The sequence below is a fragment of the Rhinolophus sinicus genome, chromosome 17 (assembly GCF_057876585.1).
Source record: "Rhinolophus sinicus isolate RSI-liver-muscle chromosome 17, RSI-T2T, whole genome shotgun sequence".
NCBI lineage: Eukaryota > Metazoa > Chordata > Mammalia > Chiroptera > Rhinolophidae > Rhinolophus > Rhinolophus sinicus.
The window spans coordinates 81,936,955-81,951,739 of record NC_142517.1 but is presented as its reverse complement, the minus strand read 5'-3'; the positions used below and the strand labels follow the sequence as shown (position 1 = coordinate 81,951,739).

At 39.4% G+C, this 14,785-nt stretch overlaps 1 protein-coding gene across 2 annotated transcripts in view; it reads left to right on the top strand.

The window, feature by feature from the left end:
• Nucleotides 1-14,785, top strand: part of CRYBG3 (crystallin beta-gamma domain containing 3) — a 108,042-nt gene that overhangs the window by 11,414 nt on the left and 81,843 nt on the right. The window contains exon 2 of one of the 2 annotated variants that reach the window (XM_019757207.3): nt 7,740-7,806. The exons of the other annotated variant lie outside the window; for it this stretch is intronic. Within the exon in view, the coding sequence (XP_019612766.3) occupies nt 7,740-7,806 (67 nt within the window). The remainder of the gene's footprint in view (nt 1-7,739; nt 7,807-14,785) is intronic. 2 annotated transcript variants of the gene reach the window in all.

Below are 14,785 nucleotides of genomic sequence, written 5' to 3'. Positions count from 1 at the left end.
AGGTCCTCTACTGCAGACCGCACCTGTACAGGGGAAGTGAAAGTTGAGAGTGGGAAGATAATTTGGGGCAGCATCAGGCTGAGTGGGATGAAGAGGAAGGAGAGAAGGGAAATCCTCAGTAAAGGACCCTGGCAATGGTGGAAGGTCCCTGTGGATAGTGGGCTGGGGGGAGGGCAGCGGAGTGTTTAGATGTTAGGGCATTCCCAAATATAAGAAGGGACTACCTTCTGCTAAGTGACCTTGTGTTTAGGGATGGCCGGAATCACTGCCAGTGATGTCATCAGCACCGACGATTGCCTCCTTTCTGGAAATGGCAAGAAGTCATAGACGCCCACATCCGAAGAGAAGTGGGCAAATGTCCAGAAGGCAGTTATGGAAGCTGTATTCAGTTCCTGAACATTTCCAGATTTTTCGGATACTGTCACAGTCATGATGTGTTCCAGGAGAGGGAGGAGGGAGGAGCCTGACTCTCCTCGCGGTGCCTGCACCCTGTCCTTGGAGCACAGTGTGTGACTGTGCCTGCCTGTCTCCCCATGTAGGAAGTTGCATTCTTACCACATGAGGAACTGACTGTGGGAGGGGCCCCGCAGCACCCCTGTGCTTCAATCTGTGGTAAGCGCTGAAAGAAGGGTTTTTTCCTGGTTCGTCCCACTCTGTATTTGTGACACTCAGTGTGCTCACTGGGGCAGCAGCTCTGCTGGGCATCGGTGTTGGAAGGTGGGTCTTGTTACACAGCAGTGAGTTTTCTAAATAATTTATACCTACTTTTAAGTATCAACAGGTAACACATTTAAATAATATTAAATGGAGATCCTTCTGACCGGGTCCTCTCTTCCCTGTACACCTCGCAGTTGTTGGCTTCCGCTGAATAGAGAGAGGCTCTCAGACTAGTTTATCAAGACTGTGGTCAGAGAGCCCGCTGCATGGGAGCAGCCCAGGAAGGGGGAGTCGGCCGTTGGAAACGTCCATTCCTGGGCCTCACTCTAATTGACAGTCTGACCCAAAAATCTGTTTTAGAAATACACTGCCCAGGTGATTGTGGTGCATGTCAATAAGGGTTCTGAGAGTGAGTCAGGGTGAGGATTTTGTCTGGTCAGTTCACTGCTCCACTGCTAGCGCCAAGCGTGCGGTACCTGCCTGGTCAGTGCATGTGTACGTACTTGTGCCGTTTTTCTGCTGTTTAACTGCTGTGGGTTATGGAACCTTGTTAGAATGTAGTGAAAAACAAACAGTATATCTTAAGTGACAGGATGGGGGAAGTCTTCTGTGTGAATTATTTGAACTCTAGAATGGTAATGTGTCCCTATTTTTCATGGCCCAGAGGTTGGTTTTATTTTATGTCGGGCATAAAATAAGTAGATACTTAATGGCTATATGTTGGATTCCTGGTTTTCAGCTATGGTCTAAATAAGGCTGCTTCAAAACTGAGGAGGTTCTGTGTTCCTTTGACCTTGATATTTATCTGGATTTTTTGGAAAGATTAATTTCTGAAGTTCTGTTAGCTAAAGAAGATATGGCTGTTTAGAAATGCAAGGTAGTATTATTTGTAGCCCACAGGTGGTTGTGAGTCCTGCCCCTCACCCCCTGCCGTGAGCAAAATGTGTGCTTTCTAAAAATACTGCTATTGAAATATTCCCAGGTCCCAAAGGGGGTTAAACTGTGAGAACAATAGAAACAGCTTGTCACCTTTCATATGGTTTGAGATTATCTGAATTTGAACTTGTTTCCTTGCCCTCCTTACGAGTAACATTCCAAGCCTTTTGAGTCTTTTCTGTTAATTTTTTTTTGTTCGCTAGGCAGACATCTGAGAATGCGTTGTTTTGAGTATCAATATCTACTCTCTTGTAATTTTTTGCTATTGTATTTTAAATCAACTGAAAATGACCTTGTTCCTGTTGACTTAATTTTCTTCCCCCAGCCCCACTCAGCCCTTATCCCTTTAGAGAAAGATGATGTGGAATGAGAGTGGATGGTACATTGTTTCAAGATATATATGTACACACACATATATACACATATATACATATATACACACACATACACACATATATACATATATACACACATATACACACACACATACATACACATGTGTGCGCACACACACGATGCCAAAAAAATGTATACGCATTTTAAGAAAGGAAAAAACTATTAAAATTGTAATACTCAATATATATCAATAACAAAAGATGACTACAAGTCACGTGTATACATTTTTTTGGCACCCTGGTATATACATATATACACGCATATACACATATATACATATATACACACAAATATACCTATACACACGTGTGTGTGTGTGTGTGTGTGTGTGTATACACTGAGGGTGCCAAAAAAATATATACACATTTTAAGAAAGGAAAAAACTGTCTTACAATTGTAATATTCAATATATACCGATAATAAAAGATGAATACTAGTCACATTTGATTTCTGCAATTACAAGACGTGCTCAAAGTGGTTACCATCAGCATACTTTTAATACAAGTTTTTCCTTTTTTAAAATGTGTATACATATTTTTGGCACCCTCTGTGTGTGTGTGTGTGTGTGTGTGTATACACACACACACATACACAAGGTTGGACAGTTGAGTTCACAAACTCATCCTAGAAAAAGTGCTACATACCTCATTGCTGAATATCACTACAGTCACCCTCGAGGTACTCCGCTTGGGAAGCTGTGTACTGATGCCAACGCATGGTCCACCCTTTAAAGCAATTTTGGAACTCTTTTTCTGGCGTGGCCATCACAGCTGTGGTCATATTTACCCTTGATGTCCTGAATGTCATCAAAATGTCTTCCTTTCAATATTTATCTTTGGGTAAAGAAAGAAGTCATTGGGGGCCAGATCAGTGAGTAGGGAGGGTGTTCCAATACAGTTGTTTCCTGACTAAATACTCCCTCACAGACAGTGCCGTGTGAGCTGATGCATTGTTGTGATGCAAGAGCCATGAATTGTTGGCAAAAAGTTCAGGTCGTCTAACTTTTTCACGCAGTCTTTTCAGCACTTCCAAATAGTAAACTTGGTTAACTATACCGTTGGTACAAATTCATAATGAGTAATCCCTCTAATATCAATAAAAGGTTAACCATCGTTGCAACAAGTTTGCAAACTTAATTGTCAGACCTCGTATATTCATTAAAGGAAAAAAAAGAGGGTTGTGTATTATTACATAGTTCCCAGTGGAAAAGTGTTTTCTGATTTAGGTAAGCAGGCACAAATAGAGAGCCTGTTTGATACTGATTATGTTTTTATTCATTGAACAAATGATATTTGAGTGCCTTCACAGTGCCAGGCATAATGCTGGGCTCTGGGATACAGAGAGAATGATACGGTTTCTGAATTTAATGGGTTCAAATTCTAGTTAGACTAATGGACAAGCAGCCATTGTGTTAAAGAGCAGAAATGTATGCGGGGTACCGCTGGGTGCAGTGGGAACACAAAAACGTACAGGTTAAGATACAACTAAATTGTGTAGGGTCCTCTCAACCACAAGGTTGCCGGTTCGACTCCCACAAGGGATGGTGGGCTGTGCCCCCTGCAACTAGCAATGGCAACTGAACCTGGAGCTGAGCTGCGCCCTCCACAACTAAGACTGGAAGGACAACAACTTGAAGCTGAACAGAACCCTCCACAACTAAGATTGAAAGGACAACAACTTGACTTGGAAAAAAGTCCTGGAAGCACACACTGTTCCCCAATAAAGTCCTGTTCCCCTTCCCCAATAAAAAAAAAAAAAAAGAGTTGGACCGGGTGGGGAACGATGTTGCAGGCAGAAGAAGAAAGTGGTTTGCTGGCGTGTGAACGTGGCATATTCTATGAATAGAAAGTGGTTTTATGAGACAGGTGTACCTGGGGCCAGGTCATGAATAACTTTCTATACCTATGCTAAGGACCCTTTTATTCATCAACTGATAGAGAATTGCTGAAGGAATTTTTGAATAGGAGAGTGTCATGATCAGATTCAAGATAGCTTTGACCAGGAAGAATGGGTTGAAGCAGAGCAATCCAGAAGATGCCAGACACCAATTTAGAAGGGACTCTAGTAATCTAGAAAAGAAGTGGGAATGCTTTAATTGAAGCAGTGATTTTTACAGCTAACCCAAAATTTTAAAATGTGTTGTTTGCTTTAAAACTCCATACATTTTGAAATTTTTGCTTAGCGGTAAGATTCATGAAACTTAAATGTAGGCTATACATTTCAGAAAGTTTTATCAAGTTTCAGGTATTACTTCTTTAGGTGATTTCAGCTTTAAATTCTTCAATTGTTTGCTCAATACGAAATACTTATGCACTGATTTACAACAATGTTTTTCTGGCTTTTGGTGTGTATTCGTAACATGTAAGTAATTACAGCTACTTGAAAATACTGCCTTAATCCCATGGACTCAGAGCTGCATTTTCTGCAGAACTTTTGTATTGGAAAAGAAACTTCTACCGTTTTCATTTACAATCACACTAAGGCAGTAAGTTTATAGAAAGCACTGTCAATAACTCGAGATAAGTAGAATTTCGGGAATCTTGAAGCAGGAACTAGAAGACTAAAATTAAATGCTTATAGATAGAAACATGGACATTAAAACTCAGTGGCTTGGCTGGAGGACTGTGTCCAGCATCTTTAAATCCTTCCCATCCCTTAAAGAATAGCTGAGTCATACATTCCCCGGAAAGGCTACTATCATACCCACTGCTGAGTTCCTAGAAAAGATATGCGTCAGTATTGCTAGGTACCATTTATAGAGCTGTGCTTTTCCCTTCAACAATAGAAATACAAACATTCATTTATTTTTTATAAAATAAGGATTTGTGATTTCTATGTCGTGACTGTGCTCAGCAAAGGAGGGATAGAAGGAGTAATGAAACTGTCTTTGAAGGCAAAGATGATTTTAAATTCCTTTTTACTTTCCATCACACATAGGAGGTACTCAGGAAATGCTTGCAGAGCTTGGCTGGCTGGGCTGCACTCTTTCATGGAAGTGTATGAGTCAGATACTGCTACAATAATGCTGGGTAACAAACCACTCACACTCAGTTGCTTTATATCTACAAGCATTTGTTTTTCTTACTCGCACTCATGGGTTTGAGGGTTGGCTGGGTGGCTTAGGTTCAGGCTGCAGGTTTGGTTTGGGGCTTTGGGTCAGTTCTGGGTCTGCTCCACATCTCATTGTGGGGGCCAGGCTGAAAGGTAGCCTCTGGTTGCTCCTCTCGTGATAAGTGAACAAATGAGCAGACAAGACCAGGATGAAGCAGATGATGCCTCTTGTGGTCTCAGTCCAGAACTTCCATGCTGTCATTTCCATCCACATTCCCTAGCCTATGATAAGTCAGGGGTCAAGCTCAACATCACTGGGAGGCCCTATAAAGGCATTCAAAATAGATTGTAGTTAGAGAAGACACTTACAAAATCATCAAGGTCAGTCTTATTCTTGATTACACGTCAAATCCTTGTAACGTGGTCTGTTTACTTGTATTTTGCCAGTCTCTTTTTTTTGATTTGAAGTTAAGTAGACCAGTATCAATTGACATTTTAATTTAAAAAGAAAAACTGAATTGTAAACTTTGCGAAAAGGTAAAGCTAGAAAACTAGGTAAAAAGAGATAAGCCATTCACTTTAAAAGTAACAGCTATGTGGGAGATGAGGGTAAGGGGGATCAAATATATGGTGATGGAAGGAGAACTGACTCTGGGTGGTGAACACACAATGGAATTTATAGATGATGTAATACAGAATTGTACACCTGAAATCTATGTAACTTTACTAACAATTGTCACCCCAATAAATTTAAAAATTAAATTTAAAAAAAAGTAACAGCTACTTGAGACGGTCTTTTATAGATACGCATGAAATAAGATCTGCATATGTATTGTGCAATATTTTCCACTTTTGTCCCTCGTTTTACCTGTATAATTTCCATGTGCTAAACACACAGATATATTTATCTTCTTTACATGCTTGTTTTTCTTATTGACATTTAAAAGGATTAAGCGCATGGCTGTATCTTGCTGGTCCCTCTGTTTCCTGCACTGAATCTCAGACTTAATGAAATTTTTATGATCGATTATATTTTTTAGGTGTTCATGATCTTTCTTTTTTGTGTGTGTGTGCCTTTTGATCATTGCCATTGGTTCCTTGGATACTCTGCATAATTGAACTAGATTTTATGAATGGAAAATCTAAGTAGCATAAATTGTGTTCTTTCTTTCCATCCCATTTCTTTTGGGAGGCTTTTACCTGATCTGAGCTGTTGCCACCTCCTTTCCATTGCCTCTACCACTGTGAACCCTTATGATTCCACATTGTTTTCCCCCACTCTGTCATCCTCCTGCTTTATGCTTGTGCCCTGCTAAGTGCCGGTAGGACAAAGATCAAATTCTGTAACTGACCAGGCAGGTTCTTCATAGTCTGGCATCCACTGACCGCTGGTCTCATTCTCATCTCGAGCAGGGTTACTTCTGTCAGTCACAAGTTCCTGTGCCCCAGTCTTATATTAAAAACAACCAAGACATGGTTTTCCGAAACTGCCATATTCTCTATTCCCCTCACCTTTGGACCTCCTCTGTGGGCACTTTGCTGAGCAGGCAGCTCTGTTGTTCCTTGAGTCCTCTTTGCTCCACAGCATTTTGTTCATTTCGCAGTTACAACATGTACCAAACTGTACTCGCAGCTTGTTTGTGTGTCAGTCTCTCCTACTAGACTGCATTTTACAAAGCCCCTGACCAGTTGTTCTCACATCCTCGAGGCCACGCACAATCTCCAGCGTAACCAGGACACTCATGATGCTCTAGAGTGGAGCTACTCAATTTGTCCAGGATTATGGAAGTATGAAAACAAGATATCTTGTACAGAGATACACATTTTTAGCTCTGAAATACCTATGTGCCTAATAAACAAAGTAGTTTATGATGGGGCATAGGGCATCTGTGAAGGTATTCCAGATAAGACAATTTGAATTGACTGTCTGGAAAATTAGATTCTTAGGGTGCCATATAGGGTACATTTGGGACGAGGTAAGCCTGCATCTATTTTGAGTATTCCCCAAACTCGCTAGATGACCCTCCATGGTTAAAAATCTTGCTGAGTAGAAATGTATTCCAAATATCTCTCAACCATCGGCATTCCAAAAAGATCAGGCCGTGGAGAGCCTTAATATAAATAAAAGCAAAGAGTGCTAATACTTTCCAAGATTATGATAGTTGTACACCCGTGCTCCTTTGTTCAGGTACATTATTTCTGTGATGCCGGTGATCAACTTAAGAAAATAGAATGCATAATTAACTCACGAAGTTCTGATGCCTGAATGAGCATTTAAAGAAAATTGTCAATTACAGTTGACATACAATGTTATATTAATTTCAGGTGTACAACATAGTGGTTAGACATTTATATAACTTACGAAGTGATCCCCCAATAAGTTTTGTACCCACCTGACAACATACATAGTTATTACAATATTATTAACTATATTCCCTATGCTGAACTTCACCTTCCTGTGACTGTTTTTATAACTGGCAGTTTGTACTTCTTAATCCCTTCCCCTTTTTTTGGGTGAGCATTTTTTAATGTAGTTTTCAAGTGTAGAGATTCAGACCAACATACTCTGACATTTTGTATATGAATCTTTTGAGCATTGCAGGTAAAAGACCTTTCAATTTTTGCTTTAAACACAGAAACTGTATGATTTTGATAATTCTATTTTAATTTCAAAAGAAACTGTGGTTTTTATTTTTCAGTGTTGAAAATGAACCCATGAGTACAAGTCAGAAAAAGGAAAATATACTTTCATCAGAAGCAGTAAAGGTATAGTTTTAAATTAATACTATTTTATATTAAGCAAATACTTTTCTTTTAATTTCTGCTCATTCTTCTACTTTTAGATTTTGTCATTTCATTTTACATTCCAAAAAGTGCACCATATTATTACTTTATGTGGAAATCCAGCCCAATTCTATCAGATATTTGCATTTTGGGGTGGGGTAGAGGTGGGGGGAGAAGGGCACTGAGAACGTTGATGGAGAGTGTGATATTGTTATTACAGCTTTGCCACTAACCAGTTTTGTGGCCTTCAGCTGGGACATTGAACTTCTTTGTGCCTCAGTTTTCTAATCTGTAAATTGGATCACCTGACCTCTACAATCTCTTTTCCCTAGGAAGGTCTTTGATCTATGTCAACTTTTCTCAAATGCTGCTGACAACTAATAGTGCTTTGGGGGGTAGAAGTTAATAACACATTCACTCTTGTCATTAGTATGTGATGATATATTTGGTCAGCTTACATATGAAAGTATATAAGCTACGCACCTACCTAGATAGTTATTGATAAGTGTAGTTAAACACCCTTGAAAGTCACTAAATGTTGTACATTTCTCTTTACTCATAAGTGATTTTCTATAAATTAGGTGTTTATGTTGTTTGGTAACGTGAGGGCAGGTATGTGGTCAAGTTTTGATAGCTGTCCCACATTCGTAGAGTTTGGCCCCAGTTACTTTATTTTTTACTTGGTTTGTGACAGTCAAGGAGAAAGCTTGTACTTTCCAGGGATTTCCGGGTAAGTTAGCTTGGTCAGTGGAAAGACCAGGAAGTCATCCGAATTCTTGACTACTGATGTGGGGCACGTTTTCTAAACATTACATAAGGTTCAAAGGCATTAAATATGGTCAAGATAAAGCTGTTTTCATTCTTTCATCCCGACTTCCCTGTCATTGTAAACAATACACATTTTTTTAGAAAGAAAAAAATTGGGATCTGATTTTTTTTTGTTTTTTAACTTTATTGAAAGAAAAGAAATCAGGATCAGTTTGCTTCCCTTATCTTTCTTCATTCCTTTGTGAGTTTGGCTACAGAATCCTGCTCCCAGGTTTTATAACATCTTCCATCTACTCTTTTGCAGCCAGTTGTTAGCCTGCTGGCTTATCACTGCAGGAGCTCTACTGCTGCTCTCTCCCTCTCCTTCTGTTCTTACATGTCTTGATTTGCCCTACTTCAAGTTTTTCACATCTAATGCTATACATACATACAGCCTTGCCCTTGAACTGCTTCACGGGAAGTATGTGTCTTGTGAGGGTGCAAACTTCGAAGTTGCTTTGGCTGCCAACTCCTGTCATTCCGTCTCTTAATCCCTCATTGCCTCTCTACCCACCCTTGACCTTCACCAAACCTTCCTGCTCTCCTTGTTCCCTTCTCCTCTCTTGGTCTCCACTGGTTTCTCCACTCGGCCTGTAACTGATCATGTACTACTTCACGATTATTTCACTTTTAAAAACCTTCAGTCTTCGAACTTGGCCTTCAGACTTTCATTTCCAATAGTGCTACTTTCTACCTGCAGAAATTTCATCTAGAAAGTCAGGTCTTTGTGGATTTAGTAAATACATATTGTGGGCAGATATGGTGGCTGGGCCTGCATGATTGCAATCTTTTCTGTCTACTCGTATTCTTAATATCTTGTTTTAAATACCCAGGTTAATTTCAATTTAGGATCTGGGTTCCCAAGTAAATATGGTTCCCAGTCATGAGACTGTTTCTCTTAGGATTTGAGGCCTATGAGATTACTTACACAGGGCAGTTCAGGCAGCCCTTAATAGAAAGGGCCTCGTTGTCCTCTCAGTGGGGTAGCTGCAGCATTTTGGCCCATGTAACCTTTTTTATGTTCCAGAAACTAGTGGTAGGATTTCTTCAGCGACCTGTTGCTGCCTGGCATCCAAAATATGTATGTTGATAACATCAATAGCGCTATACTTTGAGGGGAAAAAAGGTTAGCAACAATATTTATGGTCTTGTTATTTTAAATAGTCTCAATTTAAGTTTTTACTTAGCAAATGTCTTAAAACATGCATTTGTTTTCTTTCTAATGAATAGTTTTCTGAAACATAGCACTCCATTGTAATGCGACATTTTTTGCCATGATTCCATCCTGGATTTTGCCTTCTGTGATAAGAAAAAATGTACAGCATTTTTCCTCTTGAGTCTAAAACATGACAGACTTATGTATAATAAATATTCTTACATATTTCTTTTTGTGAGTATTTGACTTTGAGATACCAAATCAAGATGTCGAAGGTTGTTTGGTTATAAGTTTAAGCTACAAAAATTAATTGTATTTTTCAAACAACTAGAGCTTATGGAAGCTTTATATTATCTTTGGACATCATTAGATTCTTAGTTCTTAAAATATCATTTATATGCTATAAAGTCACGTACCAGTTAACGACAGGGATGCATTCTGAGAAATGCATCATTGGACAATTTTGTCGTTGTACGAACAGCATAGAGGGCACTTACACAAACCTACCTGGTGGGGCCTACTACACACCTAGGCTGTGTGGTGTTATCTATTCCTCCTGGGCTACAGGCCTGGACAGCATACTTCTGTGCAAAACAACACAAGATTAAATCAAGCACAAGAGACGATGATGCAATCAGAAGACACAGTAAACACCAGATGTATAAGGCTGCTGCTGGTGTAACGCGGCTAAGTGTTTTGCAGAAACCCTTTTTTTTTTTTTTATGAGTAGAAAGAGGATGCTCTAAAATAACAATAAAATGTGTAATAGATACCTAAAACAGTAATATAGTCATTTGTTATCAAGTAGTATGTACTGTACATAATTGTATGTGCTATACTTGTACATGACCCTCAATGCAGTAGGTTTATTTACCAGCATCACCACAGACAACGTGAGTAATGCCTCGCACTACAATGTTATGGGGCTGTAATGTCTCTAGGCGATGGGAATATTTTGACTCCGTTCTGCACTGTCAGGTATACAGTCCATTGTTAACTGAAACACTGTTAATACGGCACATGATTGTACGAATTTTGCTATGTTGCTAATATTGCTAGCTATTTTTCTAACACTTGCATCTACCATTCCACTGTAATATAAATACCTTTTATGTTGATCTGGTTTTTATATCTAGCTGGCAAAACTTCCAGTTATTTAGTCCACATTCTGCCTTTATATTTCTGTGGGGTCTGCTCTTCTATTGGAGCCTTAGACTCTTGCTTCATTCATGTCTGTTACTTAACAGAGGGGAGACATGTTAGAACGCCTTGTTCCCTTGGTCCTACCTCAGAGGAGTGTTCGTCCCCTTCTCCTTCCGAGACTAAACTCCTGCAAGCCCCCTGCTAGTGGTGTTGGTCTTTTACTTCCTGCTTCTCTTGGATCTTGCCTTGACTTCGTCATTCCTCCATCTCACTGGCTTCTATTTATTTCTTAATGTATAAAATTACAATTTTTTTTTTCCCTTTTGTGGGTCTGGTTTCCTTTCAGTTTATCATTTCACTTCACTCCTACATTTTACTCCAAAATTTCTTACCAAAATTTTGTCTGTCTTAATCACTTTTAATTCTTCATGTTTTCTAACTTGTCTCTCCCCTCATTCCCTCAGACGTGGGAAACCTAGTATGTGCTTGGCACGCATGTCATACATACTCAATAAGTAGTTGTTACATGAGTGAGTCATTCCATGAAGTTGGTGACTTTTTGCTAACCACATTCAAGGGCTTTTACTTCGTTGTTATTTAATCAGTTGGGACACTTGATTTTGCAAGTCTTCTCTCCTTTCCAGAATTTCTTTTTTTTTATCTTTGCTTCCATGATATTGTACTTTATTGTTTCAGTTCCTTCCTGTCTTTGACCTTTTCCTTCTGTTTCCTTCACCGATTCTCTTCTGGCTAAATTTCTTTAATTTCTCAAAGCCCTCAGCCCTCCTCAATATCAGTCTTCCAAAGTTATGCTTCATCTTTTGGCTCTTAGCTCTCTACCCAACATCCCTCTTGAGCTCTGGGCTTGATTGTCAGTGTTTCAGACATTTCCACACGGATGGCCTTTGATACCTCAAATTCAGTCTGCCCATAAGTCTCAGTATCTTCAGAGATGTTCTTGCTATATATATTTGGTTGGGAGGTGGAGGTGGTAGAAGGTAGGGAGAAACATTTAACTGCTGGGGACGAGGGAAGAGCCTGGGGGCTCAGGTACTCCATTTGGAGGTTTTCAACCAAATTCTTTACTCCCACGTCTCACACTGCTCCAGTGTCTTCAGATCCTGAGCTTTCGCAGGTTGTGGGGTGGATTATTTGTCTTGTGGTCAGAGTTCTCCATCGCAGACAGTAGTAGGGTGGAAGCTTCCTCCATCTGACCTTTGCCTGCTGAAACTTTTCTGAAAACTCTTCTGCTAGTATGTATTATCTTCCTCTCTTTGTACTTATAACTTAGGGGAAAAAATCCCCTTATTGTCATTTTAGAGTACTTTTTACAAGAAAAGAACTCAGTGTCTGTGGTTCATCGACAGTGTTGATCGGAATTATCTTTTATAATCGAAGAAGGTGAATCTCAGAGATTGTCACTTGACAAAACTCACACTGTTAGGGAGAGGAGGCAAGAGAATTCAGATGCAGTTCTCTATCATAGTGCTTACCATTTGTGAAACTAAATTTACCAAAAAGAAATCTTATTAAAATATTAAAAGAGCTGCGGCTGTAAATCTGTTTTCAGAAATGAGTCATGAGCTAAATAAAATAAATTAAATCTGAACCACAGGTTATAGATTCTCCAAACCAGACCTAAAATTGATGGTTATTAGGCTTATTCTCAATAGCTTGGCATCTGCTTTTTATAAAATTTAACTTGCATCCCACTTTAGAATTGTTGCCCATAACAACTAATCATGCAACTTTGATGAAGGTTCTGGCATCTTACAAAAGGCAGTGGTTCATGTATGCCTGTGTGTTCCTGTGGATAATCGAGGAGTATCAACCTAGTACACGTTACTGTTAGTTATTTATGATTCATTACACTTACTTTTAATCTTACCATAAGTAAGTCATTGACTACAAATAGCTATACGTTTTTTATTGTTGCCACTGTTTATTGATATATAAAAAAGGAAGAATTATAGTTCAAGATTATCGCACTGAAGAAAAATAGTCACTAATTGTTCTTTACATATTAATGTAAACTCTCGTGTTGAGAGTACAATACTGTTTAGTAAGATGAACAAATTAAATTTATGCATCTGTTCATATTTTGATTTGTGTGACTCTTATTGGTCTTTCTCAGCCAAAGGTGAAATGGTAGTCAAATTTAAATGCATTAAATGTGCTCTTGGTTAGGGCAAAATTTACTTAAACAAATTATGACCTTAATAAATGTGTGCTATCAGTTTTTCTCAGTGATACAGATAAGAGCAGTATGACATCAATTTAAAATAGAGGTTTTCAGTTTTTCTTTTTTAAACGTGCACTCTTTAAAAAAAATTTTCAACTACAATCGTTCTTGGAACCCTGTGTATAAACAGATTAAAGCAAACCTCACTGGTTGCTGATGGGAATGTTACCTGGAGCCTCACAACCAGCTACTATTCTCTGCCTCTGCCAACCATGCACCTTTTTGAAACAGTTTTAAATTTATATGTGCAGTGATGGAAAGAACACAGTCTTTGGAATCAGATATATCTGGGCTTAAATCCCAGATCTCCATGCAGTAACTTTGTAACCTCAGAAAATGCCTCAACCTCTCTGAATTTTGGTTTGCTTATTTGTAGTGGGAGGTGTTCAACCCTTATTTAATGGAATTCTTTTTGAACTAACTGAGTTAACATGGATAGCACTGCACTGTGCCTGACACAAAGTAGGTACTCAGCAAGAGTTGCCTTCTTGCCATCTAAATTCTGGCTCAAACTTAGAAATAACCCTTTGCTTGAGAATGGTGCTGACTTTTTTGCGTGAATACTATAGAAATCAGCTATTAGAAACATCCATTGTCTATAATATTTGAAAAGAAGGCATACACGAAGGTATACATATTGAACTTTAGCTAGAAGTAAAAGATTCCTACCCCCTCGATTCTTTCTATAAACACTGACTGCTGTCAGGACCCCTGAGATGGAGAGTGCACTGTGTGCCACTGTGCAGTCCAGACAGCGCAAAGGACAGCCAGGGGTTAGGCCTGTCAGTATGGCTGGTGCCGGTCTGAGGCCTTGCTATGAGATATCAGGGTGTAGATATGAGGTATCTGGGTGTTGAATGTATTGTAAGGTATTTGCTTTGATTTGCAGCAGCGCCAGCCTGTCGTATACCTAGAAAGGTCTTTGTGGTATGATGGAGTACTTTATCAAAGTGGGAACTGAGTATGAAGGGTCATGTACATACTCTAGATTTTTGTGAGTAAATTTTCCTCCACGAGTGCCAGATATTAATTTGAAAGCATTAGAGGGGGCTCCAAAAAAGCTCTCATAGAATTACAGGCAGTTATAATTCTGGCCCAGGGGTTCCATTGGATAAGTCTTTATACCGTAACAGGAAGGAAGGAATGGCTTTTCTCCTATCATGTCATCTTGTTCCTTTCTCTTCTCACCTCACACACCTGCCCTGGTTGACTTGATTTCTACCTACATCTTAGCCTGTGACAAAGTGCAGTCTGCCCCTGCAGCCCAATGTGTTCCCTGAGCTTCACGGTGACAGCGCCAGTTCTTTGATGGACCTTTCCTATGAGTGTCGCTGGGTATGAGATTTGACGTACTTAAAAAGTTGAACTCCGTGTGTTTTATCCTCATTTCCTTTTCTTTCTTAATTTCCTGTCCTGCTAAACTGTCCACAAGTTATCCAATCTTGATATCTAAGAATGATCCGCCGTTTTGTTTTTCTCCCCATTGTGCCAGGGCCCGTCAGCCGCCCCTCTTTCCTGTCCATACCCATTGCTCCTATGTAGCTCAGACTTTTCTTATGTAGATCAGCAGTTTTTAACCTATTTCTTGCTCTGACACATATGATAGATGACTG